Source organism: Cnephaeus nilssonii, assembly GCF_951640355.1.
Source record: "Cnephaeus nilssonii genome assembly, chromosome: 18".
Taxonomy (NCBI): domain Eukaryota; kingdom Metazoa; phylum Chordata; class Mammalia; order Chiroptera; family Vespertilionidae; genus Cnephaeus; species Cnephaeus nilssonii.
Genome location: NC_137089.1, coordinates 944,839 through 965,979, shown reverse-complemented (window position 1 = coordinate 965,979; position 21,141 = coordinate 944,839). Strand labels below are relative to the sequence as shown.

General features: G+C 71.8%; 1 protein-coding gene across 7 annotated transcripts in view; it reads left to right on the top strand.

Moving 5' to 3' along the window:
* Positions 1-21,141, top strand: part of ADGRB1 (adhesion G protein-coupled receptor B1) — a gene marked incomplete at its 5' end in the record, with an annotated part of 58,679 nt that overhangs the window by 23,844 nt on the left and 13,694 nt on the right. For 5 of the 7 annotated variants that reach the window (XM_079796457.1, XM_079796458.1, XM_079796456.1 and 2 more), the window contains 9 exons: positions 3,351-3,492; positions 9,455-9,558; positions 11,729-11,831; positions 12,614-12,764; positions 13,779-13,848; positions 15,083-15,149; positions 16,929-17,014; positions 18,215-18,386; positions 18,657-18,752. In XM_079796457.1, the coding sequence (XP_079652583.1) occupies positions 3,351-3,492; positions 9,455-9,558; positions 11,729-11,831; positions 12,614-12,764; positions 13,779-13,848; positions 15,083-15,149; positions 16,929-17,014; positions 18,215-18,386; positions 18,657-18,752 (991 nt within the window). The remainder of the gene's footprint in view (positions 1-3,350; positions 3,493-9,454; positions 9,559-11,728; positions 11,832-12,613; positions 12,765-13,778; positions 13,849-15,082; positions 15,150-16,928; positions 17,015-18,214; positions 18,387-18,656; positions 18,753-21,141) is intronic. The other 2 variants (XM_079796461.1, XM_079796460.1) reach the window with 1 other exon arrangement.

Sequence of the window (21,141 nt, the reverse complement as noted above, 5' to 3'; positions counted from 1 at the left end):
GGGTCAGCGACAGGCCTCACTGCAGGAGCCAGGCGTTGGTCATGTCTGTGGCCCCGGATGGAGCCAGCCAGGCCCGGCCCAGCAGGTCAGCTGGTCTGATGGGGGAGGCAGGGCCCTGCCCTTAGAACCTGGTCTGAGGGACCCAGGGCCCCCCTCCAAGTCCCCTGAGCCCAGGCCAGGAGGGGCTCCCGCACTCACCCCGGGCCCCCTGCCCTTCTGGCCCGGGAGGTGCCGCTGCCCCAGCTCCTTCTCTCACCCTGGACCCAGCGAGGGAGGGGCAGGTGTCACTGACCCAGATCCCCGGGCCCGAGCCGGGGGGGGGGGGGGCTGGCTCCGGGACCCACACAAGGGTGGCGAACGGCCTCCCACGTGGGGAGTGGCCGCCGTGGCAGGAGGAGGGGCTCTCCTGCAGGAAGGCGTGTGGTCAGACGTGGGGAAGGACTTCCCGGTGCTGTGGGAGGAGACGCTCGGTCTGCAGGTCTTGTTGGGGGGGGGGGCAGTTCCCGGGGCAGGGTGTGCAAGCGAGGGTCCTCAGGCCAGTGACCCCGGGACACCGCCGCTGACTGAGCGCGTGTCCGGCTTGGGAGGGGCCTCGGGCGCCACCCCTCGGTCTGGGCTGGCGTCCGCTTACCCTGGGGGTCCCTCTCACACCTGTTCCTCCGCCCAGCGGTTCAGACGCCGTGGGCGGGGTGGGGCGGTCAGAGGAAGGCTGGGCGCTGGCCCTCGTGCGGTCCTGCTGTGTGACCTGGGGCAGGAGCGCCCCCTCTCTGGGCCCCCGTGTCTTTATTCAGAGACTAACGACGTGACGCACAGGAAGCGTGACGGTCGAGGTGGGAGGGCGCGGAGAGGGTCCCGTGCCTGTGCTGCCCGTCAGGAGCCGGGGCTGCAGGACAGGCCCTGGCCGGCCCCTCCGCAGCGTGGGCACCGCCCGCCCCCCCCCCCCCCCCGCCCCGGAGCCGAGCAGCTCATCGGCGCCCGGGGCCGAGCTGCAGGGTCAGCCTCCGCCTGGACTGGCGCGCCCCCAGGAGGTGGCCGGCAGCCGTCTGCCTGGCGCCCTGCAGACCCGCCAGCACCGGCTGGGAACCTGCCAGCCTGCTGCCCTCACCCAGGCCTCGGGGCGCCGTCCCCTCCTGCCCCCTGCGGCCCTCAGGCAGCCGAGGCCTGGGAGTGCCTCCTCCCCACCCAGGGGCGGAGGGCGGAGGCCGGGTCCGGGGCGGGGTGGCGCTGGGAGCAGAGCGGGATTTGAACCCGGACCGACCGGCTGGCCACGGAGGACCGCTCGCCAGAGCAGCCGCAGGGCCAGTGCCGCCGGAGGCTGGGCGGCGGGAGCGGGCGGTGCGGTCTGCAGACGGGAACCGGCGGGAGGACTCTGCTGTGCTCTGCTGTCTCCTGCCGTCTGGCTTCTGCTCAGCGGCTCGCACCTGCCGGCCGCAGGTGACACCCACCCGGGCGTCGGGCAGGGAGAGGCAGGGAGAGGGCGTGGGGTCAGGGGTCAGCCAGGGCTCAGCGCTTCTGCCCTTCGTGGGCCTGGGGGTGGAGAGGCAGCCGCCGGTGAGGCTCTGGCCAACCTCGGCCGAGCGTGCGGGACCAGCTGGGCCTGGGGGGTCCCTCGGACCCCGCACGCCTTCTCTGTCCTCCCGATGCCCAGGTCTCGCTTCTGGCTCTGTGGTTAGTGGGGCTTCCCTTTTCCTGAAGGAGGGAGGGAGGGAAGGAGGGAAGGGGGGAGGGAGGGAGGGAGGGAGGAAGGGGAGAGGGGTCCGTGGGCCCTCACAGGCTCTGCCGTGGCTCCCTCTGTGCTGGGCCCGCGGCCCGCAGGTGGCCGACCAGCAGGTGGGCGCACAGGCAGCTGCGTGCCGGCCTCCATCCCACGGGCTCTGGGGGCTGTGGCCGCACACCGGGCTCCGCGGGGGCGGCAGGGTGCAGGGGGCCCGGGCCAGAGGAGGAAGCTCCGGGCTCCTGGCAGGGCCACCTCTGCATTCTGTGACGTAGCGGCCCCAGAACGGAGAGCTTCCGGCCCCCGAACCCGGGCCCCTAGGGACCCAAAGAACAGTGCCCATGAGAGGGACGCCCCTCCTCCCGCTGCACCTCAGAGACGAGCGGACGGGGGCGGTGGGGGCTGCCAGGTCACAGAGCCGGCAGCTCTGCTGTGCTGTCACCCTGGGCGTGTCTCGCCCGCTCAGGCCTCAGTTTTCCTTCTCTGTGAAATGGGGCAGGGCCTTCCGGGGTGGAGGGGGGGCGGGAATGTAGAGAGAGCAGAGGGAGGGGTCCGGCCTGACCCTGTGTGTCCCTCTGCCCCTGGCCCTCACCCCCAGCATCTGTGCAGACGCACCCCACACAGAAGCCCTGCTGGTGCCGAGAGCTTCAGGGGCTGTCTGCTCCCCGCTTTGGAGACGAGGGAACTGAAGCTGGGGGGCGGGGGGGAGGCAAGTTCCTGAGGTGACAGCCAGAGGCTGGAGGCTTGCCAACCAGGGGAGGGCAGGGGTCACTGTGCAGCCGGCCAGGGCTGGGGGGAGGGGGGGCCCCGGGCAGACAGCGGCTGAGCCCCGGCCCCTCCCCGCGCTGTGGGTCCTGATGGCCGCGTCTCTCTGGGCAGCCTGGAGCCCCCACATCCCGCAGGCACGGAGCCCTGGGGGGGAGGGGGGCATGGGCACCTTGTGCAGGCCAGGCCCCTCCAAGCCTGGACACTCCCCAGCTCCTGCGTGTGGGACGGCCTGGAATTGGGGGCCTTGGATCTATAAGGAGGGGTTCGCCCGCAGCTCAGGGCGCGCACTGAGGCCCCAGGAGCCTGAGGGTGTCGGTGGAGACAGCAATCCGGGCCTCCTACAGCGGAGGGGGGGGGGGGCGGGCCAGACCCGGGGCGCTTGCTGTCGCCCCCCCTCTGGGAGGGAAGCTGTGCCCGGGGCCCCGCCTGGAAGAGGCCCCGGGGCGCCCAGGCCTGGGGGAGGGGAGCGGGGAGGGGCGGCCCCAAGGTCACGAGAGCGAGCGCCCCGGGCGGGCGGAGGAGGGGGTGGCCCCTCCCCACTCCAGGGCCCGGCGCCCACCCCGCCCCGCCCGCGGGCGCCCCGCGCCGCCCCCGCCCAGCTGGCCGCCCCCTCGGCTCGGGCTCCGGCTCCGGCTCCGGCGGCGCTGGGGCGGCGCGGCGGGCGGGGCGCTGTCGGCTCGGCCCGCGCTCCCGAGAGTCGCTCTCCCGTGGCTCCGCAGCGGCGGCCATGGGGCGCGGGGCTCCGGGGGCCCGCGGGGCGGGCGCATGGCCGGGGGCGCAGGGGCAGGTGCGCGCGGCGGGGCCGGCCGGGCGGGGGGCGGGGGGCCCGCGGGCGCGGCCGCCGCTCACGCTGCCCTGTCTCCCCCAGATCCGCCTCCCCCGCCCCCCCGCAGCTCGGGCCCTGGTCGTGGCGCGGCTGCCGCACGGTGCCCCTCGACGCCCTCCGGACGCGCTGCCTCTGTGACCGGCTCTCCACCTTCGCCATCTTAGCGCAGCTGAGCGCCGACGCGGTGAGACCCCGGGCGGGGCGCGGGCGGCGGGCGGGGCGCGGGGGCCGCGGGCCGGACCGGCGCCTCGGGCCGGGCAGCGCGGAGGGCGGGGCTGGCGACTGGCGGGGAGGGGTCGGGGCCCCCGCAGCCCCCCCAACACCCCCCCCCCGCCTGGCTGCGGGGGCCAGGCCGCGCCTCTGGGAGGGTGCGTGGGAGCAGCGTGGGTTCCGTGTGGATGGGGCACTGCGGGCGGGCGCAGCAGGGCTGGGGTCCCAGGAGTGACTGATGGGTGAGCCCCCCTCGCTCCGTGGGGGCCTGGCACCTGGGAGGGGTCAGTCCCCGAAGGAGCCAGGCTGGGGGGGGGCCGGGGGGGCTGTGCAGACCCCTTCCCTTGGGGTCCCACCAGTGGGTGGCGGGTTCCCACCTTGCCTGGGAGCTGGGGGGACCGGCACCTTTCCTGAGCCCTTCCCCGTGCACCCCAGCTGGACCCCGGCCTGTGGAGGAGGCGGTGGGGGGGTCCCGGTGGCTGGGGTGCGGAGCCTGGCCGGCCCACAGCCTCCCCAGGAAGGCCCCATCATCCCAGGGGCCTCTTTTTTGTTCTGAGATTCCTGTGGGGGCTGCCAGTTTCTATGGTAACGGCATCTGGGGCCAGCTTGCTGGCTGGAGCCCTGGGTGCGGAGTCCAGCCCACTGGGGCTGCTGGGCTCACGGTCCCAGGGGCCCGGCCCTGCTCGGGGGCATTGCTCACTGAGCCCCCGGCCCAGGCCCCGGGGGCAGCAGATACGGAGAACAGACTGGGGGTGGGGGCGGGTAAGGCTCTCCTGGGTACTGGGGCCCTCACCCGCTGGGCGGACCCAGGTCCCTGTGAAAGGCGGCTCCGAGGACGTCCACCCGTCCCCTCCGGGACACACGGGGAAGGCGAAGGGCCCCCACAGGGTCAGAGCTTCGCGGTCACTGCCACTCAGCCCTGTGGGCAGGCGGGACCCCGAGGTCTGGGAAAGGGCCTCCTCGCCCAGGGTCTCGGAGTCTGATGGACGGAGGCTGTGGGCTTGGCCCTGATCCCGCGGCGCCCGCCCGCCAGGCCGCTCCTGAGCGCTGTCCCGCTGGCCCTGCTGGTTCTGCGGGCGGGGCCCTGGAGGCAGCAGCCAGAGCCATCCCGGGGAGCTTCCTGGAAGAGGTGGCTTTCTGGATACGTGGTCATCAACGCCAGCAGCAGGCTGCGCTCACGGGGAGCGGCTGGGGGGCCCGGGCTCCCCGCGTCCCCGAGGGGCCAGAGCGAGCCGCGCAGGGCCCAGCCCGTCCAGGTGTGGGGAAGGCCCAGGGCAGGGGGCTCCGCGGTGGGATACGTGCCCCGTCTCCCTCCCCCGGCCCAGGCCCCCCCAGAGGTCACCGCCGGTCGAACCTTGAAGCGCAGGCTGTTCCCTGGCCGGGCCTCAGTCCCTCTCAGCCTCAGTTTCCCCCTGTGAGGGAGGGGTCCCGGCCACTCAGGGTGGCAGCTGGTGGGCGCCCCGGAGCGGAGCGGGCCCTTCGCGTGCGGGCACTGAGCCTGGCGCACGGGCCCCGGGAGGGTGGCACACGGGTGTGTGGGTGGCCGTGCTGGTGACGCTCCGGCGGTGAGGGGGCTGGGTGCCACGGGGGCCTTTCTAGGAAAAGCCAACCTGTGCCAGGTGCCTGCCGGGTTCCCAAAGGCCCCCGCGCAGGAGAGGGCCAGCGGGGCAGGGCCTGCTGGGGCGTGCCCTCGGGGGTTGTGGTGTCAGCCTCACCCCCCATGTTGGCCTACATTCGGGGCGGGGGGGTGGGGGATAGCCGATGGGTCAGGAACCCCGACCCCAAATTCCAGAAGAGCCAGCTGAGGCCGAGGGTGCAGGAGCTCCCGCAGCCACAGAGCCACCCACTGGCCGTGGCACCGAGAGCGAGCTGCCTGTCCGAGCCTCGGTGTCCGCATCTGTAAGATGGGGTCATAGTCAGCCCTGCCTGGGTCTGGGACCCTCGAGGGCACGGGGTGAGCTGGGAGCGACCGTCTCGCCCGCCTCCCTCTAGTGCACCAGCTCCAGCTCAGTGAGAGGTGACCCCAGAGATGCCGGCGGGGAGGGGCGAGGAGCTGGGGAGACCCCTCTGAGTGCCCGCGGCTGGGCCAGACCCCAGTCCTGCCGTCGGGGGTGCGAGCTCTGATGAGGAGACTGACCGGCTCACACTGGCCTGGGGCAGCCCTGGGGGGGGGTGTCTGTGCTCCCAGATCAGCCGTCCTGTTGGGGGCCGTGTGAGAGAGGGTGAGGAGGAGGTTGGAAGTGGGGCCCTGAGGGCTGAGTTGGGAGGAGGGGAGGTCGCCCAGGAGGGTGAGGAAGGCGAGGAGCAGGTGGGAGACGGGATGGGGTTGGAGGGCAGAGGTGCAGGTGGCTGGCTGGGGTCCAGAGGAGCTGGCCCTGCACCCCGGGCAGGGGAAGCCGGGTGGCTGGGAGAGGAGAGAGGATGGGGTGGGATTGGGGTCCTGGAGGGCCCCCAGTAGGAGTGAGGGCAGAGTAGCCCAGCAGCAGGTGGGTTGGCGGCAGAGGCGAGCTGGGCCGGCTGCGGGGAGGGGTGGGCGTGGGGCTCAGGCACCCGGGACAGGAAGTGGGCTGGGGACTGCAGTCCCAGGCGGAGCGGATGGGGAGCAGGCACCGTGTGCGCGCCCACCCGGTGGCCAGCGAGGGCTGAGATCTCTGGCGGCGCCTGGCGGGAGGGAGACAGGACGGGGAGCCAGGGCGTCAGGTCCCGGCTGGGGCGCTGCCAGCGGCGCTGAGTCACAGCCTGAGGGGCCGTGCACCTCCTCCAGCCGCGGTGGGGGGTGAACGAGGGGATGAGCAGCCTGTGAGCACAGCTGGTGCCGGTGTGCTCTGTGGGGCCTCACTCTGGGCTACCAGTCCCAGGGTGACCAGGGTCAGGGCTCAGGGTGTAACCGGGGTCAGGGCTCAGAGGGTGACCAGGGTCAGGGTCAGAGTGTGACCAGGGTCAGGGCTCAGGGTGACCGGGGTCAGGGCTCAGAGTGACCAGGGTCAGGGCTCAGGGTGTGACCAGGGTCAGGGCCCAACGTGTGACCAGGGTCAGGGTTCAGAGTGTGACCAGGGTCAGGGCTCAGTGTGACCAGGGTCAGGGCTCAGAGTGTGACCAGGGTCAGGGCTCAGGGTGATCAGGGTCAGGGCTCAGGGTGTGACCAGGGTCAGGGTTCAGCGTGTGACCGGGGTCAGGGCTCAGAGTGACCAGGGTCAGGGCTCAGAGTGACCAGGGTCAGGGTTCAGGGTGTGACCAGGGTCAGGGCTCAGAGAGTGACCAGGGTCAGGGCCCAGCGTGTGACCGGGGTCAGGGCTCAGCGTGTGACCGGGGTCAGGGTCAGTGTGACCGGGGTCAGGGCTCAGCGTGTGACCAGGGTCAGGGCTCAGCGTGTGACCGGGGTCAGGGCTCAGCGTGTGACCGGGGTCAGGGTCAGTGTGACCGGGGTCAGGGCTCAGCGTGTGACCGGGGTCAGGGTCAGTGTGACCGGGGTCAGGGCTCAGCGTGTGACCAGGGTCAGGGCTCAGCGTGTGACCGGGGTCAGGGTCAGTGTGACCGGGGTCAGGGCTCAGCGTGTGACCGGGGTCAGGGTCAGTGTGACCGGGGTCAGGGCTCAGCGTGTGACCGGGGTCAGGGTCAGTGTGACCGGGGTCAGGGCTCAGCGTGTGACCGGGGTCAGGGTCAGTGTGATCGGGGTCAGGGCCCAGCGTGTGACCGGGGTCAGGGCTCAGGGAGTGACCGGGGTCAGGGCTCAGCGTGTGACCAGGGTCAGGGTCAGTGTGACCGGGGTCAGGGCTCAGCGTGTGACCGGGGTCAGGGCTCAGCGTGTGACCGGGGTCAGGGCTCAGCGTGTGACCAGGGTCAGGGTCAGTGTGACCGGGGTCAGGGCTCAGCGTGTGACCGGGGTCAGGGCTCAGCGTGTGACCGGGCTCAGGGCTCAGCCTGCGCTGTGGCCGGGGCTCACCTGAGTGGGCAGCTGGGAGCAGTGGGTGGTTGGGAGCAGCGCCAGGCGGGCGGTCCCACGCTGTTGGAAGGAAGTCAGAGCGGGAGGTGCGGCGTTTGGAGAGCGGGGGAGTGCGTGGGGCAGAGCTGACACCGAACAGCCAGGGGTCCTGGGTGGTGGGGACCCGGAGGCTCAGTGCGAGGAGCTCACAGCGTCCCTGTGAGGTGGTGCAGCTCAGCGGCGAGAAGCCGGCGCGTCGGTCAGGGAGGAGCGCGGGGCAGAGGGCCCGGCACGCGCAGGGCGGGTGGCGGCACCCAGCGTGCCCCGCTCGCTCCGTCTCCAGCCCAGCCCGCCCGGCAAGGCCGGCGTCTCCTGACGCCCCGCCCGCCCCCGCCACCTGTGCCGCTGCGTGGACTGCGGGGCAGGGCTGTCGGGAGAGACGAGGGAGCCAGGCGGAGAGGGGAGCGGCCGCAGGTGGGCGGGCTGCTGGGGTATGGCCGCCAGCCCTCGCGAGGACAGGTGGACGCAGATGGCCGCGAGGGTTGGAGCGGGAGCCGGCCACGAGCCGGCGCACGCCGCTTGCTGGGCCACCGGGACCCGTGTGCTGGCTGAGGGCCAGCTCGGTGTCCTCGACACGTTGGCTGGGTCGCCTCGCCCCCTGCAATCCCCATCCCGCTGGCCTCCCCGACGTGGGCCTCGGGTGTCCGTGGGTCAATCGTGGGGTCACGGGGCCCCCACTGTGGGGTCTGCGCTCTGTGGGGGACGGTGGCACAGAGGGCGAGCAGTTGGGGATGCCGAGGTGGCGAGGCACCGTCCCCCCTGGAGTACTCGGGGCCTGCTTGGAGGAGGCTGCCTGGCGGGCTGGTGGGCGGGCCGTGCTGCCCACAGGAGTTCCCAGAGGACAGCGGGAGCAGGTGGGCCTGGCGCGCACAAGGCCGGGCCCCGGTTGGCACGTCATGGTGTGTGTGCGGGGTGTGTGGGGCTGCAGCCCCTGATGGGGACCTCCCAGCTCACCTTGACCTGGGAAAGGAGGGGGAGCAGGGGAGCTCCCAGCAGCGGCTCCGGTCCCCCCTCCACGCTGGCGGGAGCTTGGTCGTCACAGCTGTGCCCCATCGGGGTGGCCAGGCCTGAGGTTCCGACGGGCTGGGAGCAGGCGGGGGGGCCGGCAGGCAGCCAGGCCCCAGGGAGGGTCAGAGGCCAGGGGTGTCGTGGGCCGGGGGGGGGGAACAGGTGTGCTGGGAGGGGACAGTCGACCTGAGCCCTGCCCACCCTGCGCATCCTCTCCCTGCCTGCGGAGGTGGCAGCTCAGGCAGGCAAGGGGGCCTCCGAGGGGGGGAGGGGGCGGAGGAGGGGGGCGGGGCTCAGAGAAAGCTCCGGGCCTGAGCGCCTCCCCAGGGTGCTGGCCGTGGTCCTGAGCCCCTTCCCTGGGCCGCCAGCAGCCAGCGGGCAGATGTACGTGCTGGAGCTGCACCCCGGGCCGTGTCTCCAGAAAGGTGTCGGCTCCGGGGTGGGGGCCCTTAGAAGCCCCCCACTTGCGGCCCTGCGGTGCCCACCAACGTCCCCAGAGCCGGAGGCAGCAGCCGGGAGGGGCCGCAGAGCCGTCTCAGTGCCCCCGCTCTGGCTCTGGTCCCCTCAGCCCCGGCCTCCCGCGAGAGCACACGCTGTCCTGCCGGTGCCTGTGGGCCCGGGGCGCGGCGGGACGGCGGGGCCTGCGGGTTGTGCAGTCACTCGGTGAGCACACGGTGCACACGCGAGGGCCGGGTGGGAGGGAGAAGGCAGGCCCGGCCCGGGGCCTGTGCAGAGCCCGCGGGCAGGTGTCCCGACATCGCCTGGGACCCAGGCTGGTGGAGGGCGGGCACAGGAGGGGCCTCGGTGGGCTTTTATAGAGTCCTCTGGCTGCTGCTCGCAGGAGAGCTCGAGGGGGCGGCCGAGGGGGTGGAGGGCAGAGGCCCTGCGGGCCCCCCTGCACGCTGCCCGCCCCCGCCCCTCACTCGCTTCTCTCCCCGAACCCCAGAACATGGAGAAGGTGGTGGTGCCGTCGGTGACGCTCATCGTGGGCTGCGGCGTGTCCTCCCTGACCCTGCTCATGCTGATCATCATCTACGTCTCTGTGTGGAGGTGGCATCCCCACCGGGCGGCCGGGGGGCGGGAGGGCCGGGGAGGGACAGCCGGGGTCACATCTCATTCCTTCAACCCCAAGTGCCCCGGCTCCTGCCTCACGCTGGCCCCGCGCTTCCTCCTGCCCTCGGAATGCTCCCCCTGGCGGGTGCCCCTGCCCTCGGCCCCTCAGTGCCCTGGCCCCTCAGTGCCCTGGCCTCGCTGTCTGTCCTGCCGCCTGGCCGTGCACAACCATGGCCTTCCCAGAGTGCGGAGGGTCGCAGGGTGGGGACCTCCCGTCAGCCCCCTCCCCGGGCCCTGGAGCCGCCTGTAGGCTTGGCCTGGGGGCGGGCACTGTGGGGCGGGGTTGCCATGGGGCTGCCGTCCGAGCCGGTCACCAGCCTGGGGGGTGGTGTGTGCAGGTGCGGGTCTGAGCCAGGCCCAGGCGCCACAGGTGTGCGTGAGCGTGCGAGTGCCAGCAGGGGCCAGGGGCCGTGAGCCCCACTGAGCAGAGCTTGGGATGGAGCATGAAGTCAAGGTCACTGCCTGCCCGCAGCCCCCACGGCCCAGCCCCATGGGCAGCGCAGGGCCAGCCGATGACTGAGCTGACATCGCGCCGAGGCCGGCAGGGAGCGGTCGATGTGGCCGGTGGGAGGGCGGAGGCAGCAGGAGGGTCAGCGTCCAGGGCCCCTCCCCCGGCCCCGGCCCGGGTCCCCTGTGGACACGCTGTCCTGAGCCCTGCCCTCCCCTGAGGCCTCGGACTCCCCAGACTGGAGCGGGGGCGGGGGGGGGGGGGCAGCCGGGCTGCGGTTCTCCAGGTGCCTCCCCTGAGCTCTGCAGGGCACCACCCTGCTGTCCCTGTCAGGAGACGGCCAAGAGAGGGCCATGACCTCCGAGGTCACATGTCACACCAGGTAGGTCACGGCCCCTGAGCTCTGCCCTGTGCCCTCAGCTCGCCCCCGGCCGCTGGGGGCCGCACTGGGAAACGGGCCGGGGTGACGGTGCCTGACGTTGAGCCGTCGCTCTTGAGTTGAGGCCACAGTCCTGAGCATCAGTGCTGTTACCCCAGCCCCCTCACAGAGGACAGACCGAGGCATAGACTGGCCGGGTCACTAGCCTGGGGTCACACAGTCCGCTCAGAGCCCCCCACCTTCTTCCCTCAAAGTCAGGATCAGACGGGGTGGGGCGAGGGGCACGGGTGCTGCTGGGCGCAGGCGGCAGTGAGACCCCAAGAGTGAGCTGTGTCTGAGGGGAGGAGTGCAGGAGGGACCCTGCGTGATAAGGATGAGCCACTCCCAGCCCGGGGGGGGGGGCAGCTGTGCTCAGTGGCTCCCAGGGCTCTCCCGGCACCTGGCTGTGCTGGAACGTGGTGTGCGGTGAAGTGGATGTGGTGATGGCGGTGATGGTGGTGGTGATGGTGGAGGTCATGGTGATGGTGATGGTAGTAATGGTGATGATGGTGGTGATGGTGGTGGTGGTGATGGTGGTGGTGATGGTGGTGGTGGTGGTAATGGTAGTAATGGTGGTGGTGGTGGTAATGGTGGTGGTGGTGATGATGGTGATGGTGATGATGTTGATGGGGTGGGCGATGATGATGATGGTGGTGGTGATGGTGATGATGGTGGAGGTCATGGTGATGGTGATGATGATGGTGGTGATGGTGGTGGTGGTGGTAATGGTGGTGGTGGTGATGGTGGTGATGATGGTGATGGGGTGGGCGATGATGATGATGGTGATGGTGGTGGTGATGGTGATCGTGGTGATCGTGGTGATGGTGATCGTGGTGGTGGTGGTGATGGTGGTGATATTGATGGTGGTGATGGTGATCGTGGTGGTGGTGGTGATGGTGGTGGTGATGGTGGTGATGGTGGTGATATTGATGGTGGTGATGGTGGTGGTGGTGATGGTGGTGGTGGTAGTGGTGATCGTGGTGGTGGTGATGGTGATGGTGGTGGTGGTGGTGGTGGTGATATTGATGTGGTGGTGGTGGTGATGGTGGTGATATTGATGGTGGTGTTCATGGTGGTGGTGGTGGTGATATTGATGGTGGTGATGGTGGTGGTCGTGGTGGTCGTGGTGGTGGTGGCAGTGTTTGCTGGGAGGAAGTGACACATGGTACTGGTGCAGCCATGGGGCCCCAGGTCTTGTCAGGTGAGGCCCTGTGGGCGCTGACCACACCTCCCTCCCCCAGGTACATCCGCTCAGAACGATCCGTCATCCTCATCAACTTCTGCCTGTCCATCATCTCCTCCAACGCCCTCATCCTCATCGGGCAGACGCAGACCCGCAGCAGGGTAGGTGTTTGGCGCTGCCACGCCCATCCCAGGGTCCCCAGATGGGGTAGGCAGTAGGGTGGCAATGGGTGATGGGGTGGGCGATGGGGTGGGTGATGGGGTGGGTGATGGGGTGGGCGATGGGATGGGCGATGGGTGATGGGGTGGGTGATGGGGTGGGCGATGGGATGGGCGATGGGTGATGGGGTGGGTGATGGGGTGGGCGATGGGATGGGTGATGGGGTGGGCGATGGGTGATGGGAGCTTAGGAGCTGGAGTTCTCACTGCTCCGCTGGCCACGGCCGCTATGTGGCTCCAGCCGGGCAGGGGCAGGTGTCACCGGCAGGCGGGCATGGGGATGGGCGTCCCGAGTCTCCGGCTGGACGGAGCTTGGTGATGAGCCGGCTCAGCCTGTCGCTGCCCTCGCTGGGCCCAGGCTCCTCTGAGCTTGTCGGTGCCTCACCCGGTGACCCTGGCAGTGGCCTGTCCCTCCGGGCCTCGGGGTCACCACCGACGGAACAGATGGGCTGGGCCGGGCCCTTGGTGGGCTCCCGGTGGCAGCGATGCGTCGGCGCGTGGGGGCGGGTGAGGAAGGCGGGTGGCGGGGTGCCTGTCCCTGGCCGTTCGTGGGCGGGTCGCGCAGCACCCACAGCCCATCTCAGGCCGGGGACCGGGCAGCCCGTCGGTGGCTTCCTGCCTGGGATTTGAGCTGGTCACCGAGGCGGCCCTGGGCCGCTCACTGGGCGGGCGTGGGGCCCGGGACGAGCGCCTGCCCAGCCCCCGCCCGCCCGCCCGCCCGCCAGGTGGTGTGCACGCTGGTGGCCGCCTTCCTGCACTTCTTCTTCCTGTCGTCCTTCTGCTGGGTGCTCACCGAGGCCTGGCAGTCCTACATGGCCGTGACCGGCCGCCTCCGGAACCGCCTCATCCGCAAGCGCTTCCTCTGCCTGGGCTGGGGTGAGTGCCCGCGCAGCTCCGGCCCCTGCTCCCGGCCGGGCTCCCGACCCCTGCTCCCCCGGTCCGTGCTCCCCGGGTCCGTGCTCCCCGGTCCGTGCTCCCCGGTCCGTGCTCCCCGGTCCGTGCTCCCCCGGTCCGTGCTCCCCGGGTCCGTGCTCCCCGGTCCGTGCTCCCGGGTCCGTGCTCCCGGGTCTGTGCTCCCCGGTCCGTGCTCCCCGGGTCCGTGCTCCCGGGTCCGTGCTCCCCCAGTCCGTGCTCCCCGGTCCGTGCTCCCCGGGTCCGTGCTCCCCGGGTCCGTGCTTCCGGGTCCGTGCTCCCCGGGTCCGTGCTCCCCGGTCCGTGCTCCCCGGTCCGTGCTCCCCGGTCCGTGCTCCCCGGGTCCGTGCTCCCCCGGTCCGTGCTCCCCGGTCCGTGCTCCCCGGGTCCGTGCTCCCGGGTCCGTGCTCCCCGGTCCGTGCTCCCCGGGTCCGTGCTCCCCGGGTCCGTGCTCCCCGGTCCGTGCTCCCCGGGTCCGTGCTCCCCGGGTCCGTGCTCCCCGGTCCGTGCTCCCCGGGTCTGTGCTCCCCGGGTCCGTGCTCCCCGGTCCGTGCTCCCCGGGTCCGTGCTCCCGGGTTCGTGCTCCCCGGTCCGTGCTCCCCGGTCCGTGCTCCCCGGGTCCGTGCTCCCCGGTCCGTGCTCCCCGGTCCGTGCTCCCCGGGTCCGTGCTCCCCGGTCCGTGCTCCCCGGTCCGTGCTCCCCGGGTCCGTGCTCCCCGGTCCGTGCTCCCCGGTCCGTGCACTTACGCAGCCCCGTCTCCTCCTGAATCTGAAAGCCGGAGGGGAGGGGACAGGGCGTCGTGGGCCTTCCTTGCTCGTCTGCAGCCCTGCCCCCAGTTCTGCGGTCCCTTCTCCGTCTGCCCGCCCCCTCTCACGTGCTCAGTGTCACCCTCTGCCCCAGGCTTCAGTCACGTCCCCCCCCCCCCCCGGCACAGCCTGGACGCGGGGGACCGACGCCCTCTTCCTGGTCCTTCCACAGGGCTGCCTGCGCTGGTCGTGGCCATTTCTGTGGGATTTACCAAGGCCAAAGGGTACAGCACCATGAACTAGTGAGTCGGGGTGGGGTGGGGATGTGGGGGGCCCACGCCGCACCCCCAGGCCCTCCCACGGCCCCAGAAGGGCCTCCATCTCAGACGAGAAAGCCACGGCTGGGACAGGGTGGGGCCAGGCCCCAGAGGCTGGCTCCTCGGGCGGCCTCCTCGCCCCATCAGCCAGCTCCTCCCGGCCGAGGGCAGCGGGACGGGGAGGAACCGTGCTGGGCTGTCAGCCTCCCGCCTCCTCCTCGGGCAGGTCCGTCAGCCTCTCTGAGTCCCCATCTGTGGGGCCCGCCCTGCACCAGCGGGACCGCAGGGAGCCCCGGGCCGGGCGGGCAGTGGGGCCTGTTCCGGGAGGAGGTCAGTGAGGCCCTGAGGGTCAGCGGGCGAGGGCGGGGGAGCTGAGGGGCGTCCCTAGCGGCCGTGTGGCTTCCCGGGTTGGGGGGGGCGCGGGGAGAGAGGAACCAGGGCCTAACGGCTGCGGGGACAGGGAGGAAGGGGTGGCCAGAGGCAGGGGGCGCAGCTGATACTGGCTGTGCAGGTTGGTTCACTGTGGAGCCCAGGGGGACAGGATGTGTCTGGACCCTGGCGCAGCGCCCGTCTGGGGAGTGGGGGGCAGAGGACATGAGTGAGCAGCCAGTGACTGGAAGCCCCAGGGGGTGAGGCTGAGAGGAAGGAACACCCAGCTGCTGGGGTTGAAGGAGGAGCAGGAGAAGACGGGACGTGTTGAGTGGGGCTCTGCAGGATGAAGAGGAGTTCGTTGACAGGCAGCCAGGGCGGAAGGCCTGGGGCCGAGGAGGAAGCACAAGAGCACGGCATCCTCGCTGGGCTCCAGGCCCCTGGGGGCCGCCTTGGGGGTGTCCAGGAGATTTGGGGAGGTTGGGGGCTCCTGTCAGAGTGAGGGGTGAGGAAGGGCCAGAGGCATGAGCAGGAGCAGAGGGCCAGGCCGCGGGCCTGCGTGGAGACGGGCGGGTCTAGGAGGAGGCAGGGAGGGACAGCTGAGGGGAGGGGTCGGTCAGGGCACCTGACCCCCTGCCACGCCCCTGCTCTGGGCCTGCTCCTCCATTCATAAATTGGGGTGCTCCTGGCCCCTCCCCGAGGGCTCTGAGGCTGGAGAATGAGGTGAGGGTCCCAGACTCAGGGCCTTTTGCCTGCGCTGACCCTCACCTGCCCGCCCCCCTGGGAGCTGTGGTTCCCCCCTGTGCTGGGCGGGGCCCACGCCTGCCCGTAACCAGCGTCTCCCCCACAGCTGCTGGCTCTCCCTGGAGGGGGGGCTGCTGTACGCCTTCGTGGGACCCGCTGCGGCTGTGGTGCTGGTAGGGACTGCCCCGTGGCCCCGGCTCGGCCCTCGGTCACCCACGTGGGGGGGGGGGCAGTGTCCACGGTCCCCTGGGGCGGCGGGGAGGGGGCAGACCCTGGGCTGGGAGAGCGGTTTCTGGGAGCGTTTTGCCTGATCCTTGGGGACCAGCTGTGCACCTGCCACGTGGGTGCGCGTTTGAGCGAGGGACGGGGTGGGTAGGCCAGGTGGGCAGATGGAGGAGGGGCCGGGCTGTGGGCCAGGCCTGGGCGGAGCCGCCTCCCTGGGTGGGCTGAGAGGAGCCCTCTCCCTGGCCCCGGAGGCTCTCCTCCCGCTGTTTCCCACACTCGGGAGGGGCGGCTGTGCCCAGGCCCCTCCCACAGCCCAGCTCACCCAGCGCCTTTATTCCAGACGGGGGAGGGAGGGAGGGGGCAGGGAGGGGCGGGGGCAGGGAGGGAGGGGGCAGGGAGGGACAGGGGCAGGGAGGGGCGGGGCAGGGAGGGGCGGGGCAGGGAGGGGCGGGGCAGGGAGGGAGGGGGCAGGGAGGGGTGGGGGCAGGGAGGGGCGGGGCAGGGAGGGCTGTGAGTGTGGCCAGTGATGGCCCGGAGGGGAGGGGGAGGGGTGGTGGCCGCAGGAGCCTCTTCCCACCCCTGTCCCTTCTCAGGAGGGGTCTGGAGCGGGGGGGGGGGGGGGGGGGGGGGCGGGGAGGTGGGGGAAGTGGTGTGGGGGCGCTGGCCCTGGCCGGCAGTGTGCGCCCTCCCTGGGCTTGGGGACACACAGGTTAAAGGTTGGACAGAGCCAGCTGCCCGCAGGTGGCACCGGCTCCTGCCCTCCGTCCTGGCCGGGGCAGGGAGGTCCCCAGGAAAGCCACCCCCACCGGGTCAGGCCGCGGAGCGGAGGGGGGCAGGGCCGGACCCGCTGGGTGTGAGGTCAGCCGCCCGGACCTCCGGGCCCAGGGTCTCAGGTCAGCGAACGCGGAGGCCCAGGGTCCCCCAGCCACAGGACCGGGCAGGTCAAGCAGCCTCTCTGCGGGGGGCGCAGGGAGAGGGGGGACCCCGGAGCTCCGGGGCCTGGGAGGGTCCGAGGGGGGCCCCTGGGGGTGCTTCTCAGGCTCAGTGAGAGCGAGGCAGCAGAGACTGCCCTGAGCGCCCAGCAGGCCCACTCCGGCAGGTGCCGGCCTGTGACGAGCTCCCGGGTGGGGGTGGGCTCCCCGTCGTGGGCGGATGCAGCAGCAGGGGTGCGGGGGGGGGGGGGGCATGGGGCGCGTGTGGGCGTGGCGGCAGCGGGACGGGGCGCTGAGGCCCCTGTGCCCTGAGCCGGCAGGTGCTTCTCTGTCAGCCCCACGCCGGGGAGGGCCAGGCTCTCCCAGACCTGACCTCTGACCTCGGGCCATGGCTGACCACAGTGCATGGCAGATGGGCCTCGGGGCTGGTCAGCGCAGCCGCCTGAGGACTCGCCGGGGCGCCCACCCGTCCCGCCCGTGGGTAGACCCGTCACCTCTGAGTCACCTGAGCCCCAGGGTCGCCTGCCCTTCTGCCCACCGCCCGCCGGGCTCCCAGGTCGCGGCAGCGCCTGTCGGTGGGGGGGCCGCGTGGGAGGCCTGAGCTCCGATGCCCAGCCTGTGGGGGCGGGAGGGTCCGTGTGGCACGAGGGCCCCGGCCAGCAGCCGAAGGAGACGGCGGGTGAGGGGGCACGGTGTGGGCCAGGCTTGCCTCTCCCCGGGAGCCCCATCCCCTGACGGGCGCGGGGTGGGGCACAGCGTGGGCGGAGCATGGGCACCCACCGCCTCTGCCCGCAGGTGAACATGGCCATGGGCATCCTGGTGTTCAACAAGCTCGTGTCCAAGGACGGCATCACCGACAAGAAGCTGAAGGAGCGGGCAGGGTAGGACCAGAGCCCGCAAGCGGGGAAACCGAGGCACGGCCTGTGCGGGCGCCCAGCGACCTGCCTGCTCGGCCGCGGTGTCCCCATCCGGCCCGGGCGGGGGGGGGGGGAGTGGGGGTTAGGGCCTCAGAAGCAGTGGAACCGGTTGCCCTCGGGGAGCTCACCTCCGCCAGGCCCCTCCCCCTCGGGGTTGGGCGCCCGCCGTGTGCCTCGGCGTGGAGGATGGGCCCGGATGTCCCACCTGGGAAAGGGGCCCAGAGGGGGCAGTGCCGGGCCTGAGGGCACACAGCGCTGCCTGCTGCGGGGGGAGGGTGCTGTCCCTCCAGCCCACGGGGACGGTGGCCCTCTCTGGCCCCCAGCCCCTGAGCCCCCTCCCCTTCCCGTTCCTCTGCCTGTCCCTCAGCCTGGCTAGTGTCGGCACTGGGCCCCGCCCGCCCTGGGCCCCGCTCGCCCTCACCCCTGCGTGCCAGTCTTGCTTGGCCTGTGTGTCTGTCTCCTCGCTCTCCCTCATCCTGCGCCTCCCAGCTTCTCTCCTCCCAGTAGCCTGTGCTGTGCGGGGAGGGGCCCGGGCTGCCAAGGGCAACGCCTGAGTGAGGTGCTCCTGGAGGACTCCCTGGAGGAGGAGGCGAGGGCTGAGGAGCAGCGGCAGCCCCTCCCCTGGGACGATGGGCAAGCAGGGCTCACCTGGAGGAGGAAGCGCCTGTCAGTCTGTGCCTGTCTGTCTCTGCCCGTCCCTGACCTGCCCGGCCTCGTCTGTCCTGTCACCTCCCTCCAGCTCCTCCCCTCCCTCCCTCTCTGTCCAGAGCTCAGAGCTCAGAGGCCTGACCAGGCGCCCCTCCCTGTGGCCATCTTTCCCCGGGCCTTTCCCCCTGACGGGGCTGAGGGCTGTGGGGCCCTGGGAGCCGGAACCAGCAGGGGCCTCCTCCCCTGCCCGTGGCCTCCTGGGCAGCCAGGGCCCCGGGTGTCCCAGAGAGCCCCCTCCCCGGGCACCGACCCCCCGTGTCCCCATCGCCCCTGGGAGCCCTGGTTGCTGGCAGAACTCGGGGGGCCTGTCAGGGCGGGGTCTGTGCAGAGGGTGGAGGGCAGAGACCCCGGAGAGGACACCGCCTGGGCCGGGGAAGCCGGCCCCGCGGGAGCGAGGGGGCCGAGGCCGGGCCCGGCTGGGGTCCCTCCCGCAGCCCTGACGCGGCCCGTCCGCAGGGCCTCGCTGTGGAGCTCGTGCGTGGTGCTGCCGCTGCTGGCGCTGACCTGGATGTCCGCCGTGCTCGCCGTCACCGACCGCCGCTCCGCCCTCTTCCAGATCCTCTTCGCCGTCTTCGACTCGCTGGAGGGCTTCGTCATCGTCATGGTGCACTGCATCCTGCGCAGAGAGGTGGGGGGGGGGGGGCTGGGACCTCCCTGTGCCGTGCTGCTCGGCCCCGGGCACTGTGTGTGTGCGTGTGCGTGTGCGTGTGCGTGTGTGTGTGTGTTGGGGGGGGGGGTGTCCTTCTGGGGCCGGGAGCCACCCGAGATGTGGGCAGCCCCATGGCAGCCAAGACTCCTGCTCTGGGCCTCGTGGGTCAGCCTCCTCGGGCGCCGCCAGGGTCCCGTCGTCCGCAGCCCGAGCTGCCGCTGACCTCTGACCCGTGCTCTCCGCCCCCAGGTCCAGGATGCTGTGAAGTGCCGCGTGGTGGACCGCCAGGAGGAGGGCAACGGGGACTCCGGGGGCTCCTTCCAGAACGGCCATGCCCAGCTCATGGTAGCCCCGCCGGGAGGAACTGGGAGCCCAGGGTGCAGCTGGGGAAACTGAGGCTCCCGGGTCGGACCCTTGGGGGTCAGGCAGGTCACGTTGATGAGATCTGGGTGGGGCTGGTGCCCCGGGCCTTGTCTCAGCTCCCGGCCTCTGCAGCTTCTCCCTTGGGTCCGGCCTGGCCCGTCCACTCACACCACCTGCCGTGGCCCTGTCCCCAGCCAGACCCCCTTAGGACCGGACTCGGGGCCTCCACCCCAGGTGCCCCCCTGCGCACCCCGCCCTCTCCTGCTGCTCACCCTGTCCACGGAGATGCCACCTTCTCCGGGGAGCCCTCCCTGACTGCCCCTCAGGTTGCCTGTTCCGGCCCCGGTAGTGCCCTAGGTGAATCCCCTGAGCGTGGACCCCCTTAGGCCTCAGGACTGTGTACACACGTACACTGCCACGCGTGGGCACACGCCTCCAGGGCATGGCGGCAGCCCCAGGGTAGCCCTTCCCCCCCACCTGCAGGCCTCGCGGATCCCCGGGCAGCGGCAGCTCTGCCCCCTGCCCCCGCCCCCGCCCCCGCCCTCACCAGCCCGTCTTTCCTGCAGACCGACTTCGAGAAGGATGTGGATCTGGCCTGTAGATCAGGTGAGCGCCTGACAGGTGAGAGCGACAGGTGGCCCTCGCCGGGGCCCACTTGCTTCTTTTTCTTTTCTTCGTACGTCTGTCCATTCATTCGTCCGTCCTCCTCCGACCCCGCCTCCCACCGCCCCACACCCCACACCCCCGACCGAGGAACTGCTGCCCGGAGCCCTGGCCGAGGGGACACCGCCCTCGGGGTCTGGGCCCAGCACAGACCTGTTGGCACCAGCGCCCACACCTCCCAGCCCCGCCCCCGCCCCCCCCGCCGAGGCAGCAGCCAGGGTCTGTGGGTAGCCGAGGTCTTGGCCCTGGAGAGACCGCCTCCCGTCAGCCCGGTCCTCAGCACCCACAGCTCTGCGCGTCTCCGGCCTCCACCTCCCCCTCGGAGGGCAGGGACGCTGGGCAACTCTGTCCCCGCCCACCTCCCCTCACTCCCCTGCCTGCCCGCCCGCCGGCTCCTGTTCTGTGTGTCCTTCATTTCCTCATTGTGCGTCCAGCCGTGGAGGAGGGTGGGGTGGGTTTTCAGATGGGGGTGCAGGAGGAAGGCAGGTAGGACCCACCGCTGAGCCCTAGGCTGCGCTGAGCTTCCTGGAAGCAAAGGCAACAAGGGAATGAATTTCCCAATAAAAGGAAGTGCCCCCAAGAGTCCTTGTTCTGTGAACCAAGGGTCTGGGGCCCTGACAGGCAGTCTTTCGGGGGGGGGGCACCCTCCCTCTGGTCTGCCAGGTGTTTGAGGACCACCTTCTCCAGAGACAGCCCTGGATAGCTGGGACAGCCCCGGGGGGCGGGGGGCGCCAGCTGCTGCCAGGGAGACCCAGGAGGGCTCCCTGGAGGAGGTGATCTCTGCATTGGGCTGAGCAGCGGCTGGAGCCGCCCCCCTCTTAGGCTCATGCTATCTAGCCAACTTCCCTGGGAGGAGGCCTCAAGTCTTGGGGGGCTTTGGGGCCTGGCCCAGCCCTGTTTGGGGGGCCTCCAATCTCTTCCTAATCGGGGATATGGCTCAGCCCGGCCTTGGCCTCCTGAATGAGTGGCTGGGAGGGTGGGGACGGTAGGAGGGTGTCACCACACAAGCACCGAGTGTGCGGGAAGCAGGGACCGGGGGTGCAGTAGGCACCCCAGCCAGGGCTCAGGCCCAGGAGGAGTTTGGGGGGCACGTAGCCTGGTCCGTGGGCTCAGGGCTGCTGGGAGGTGGGCGGGAAGACCTCAGTGGGAGGGGCAGCAGGCGGGGCCCTTCCTGGCCCGGGGCACAGGTTCGTCCAGAAGATGTGGGTCCCCTTTGGGGCCACAGAGAGCGGAGGTCAGGGCTGCCGAGGGGCAGGTGTGGCATCCGGACCGCGGAGCGGAGCGGCCGGGAGGAGGCCTGGGAAGCGCCGGGCCGTGGCGGGCGAGTGGCCGGCTGGGCCGCTGGAGGCTGTGCGCTGGCCAGCGGGACGGAGGCGGCGGCCCGTCGATCGCTGGTCCTGGGCTGGGCAGTGTGGCGGGACCCGGCCGCCGGGCCACAGGGGAGGGTGCGGTCAGAGCCGGCTCGCCGAGGTCGGCCCTGAGGGGCTGGTGGGCAGCCGGGCCTGGCCGCTCCGGGGCCTCCGGGGGCCGGCCGAGGCTGATGGGCCGGTAGGATGGAGGCGGGTGGCGGGCAGGCTGGAGCGCAGGTCAGAGGTCACGGCAGCCTGGCCCCCCTGCAGCTGGTCTGGAACGGGCTGTCCCACCCGCACCCAGGAGCTGTGTCCCTGACCCTGGGCAGCACGGGCCCCCAGGGCCATCGGAGGCCACC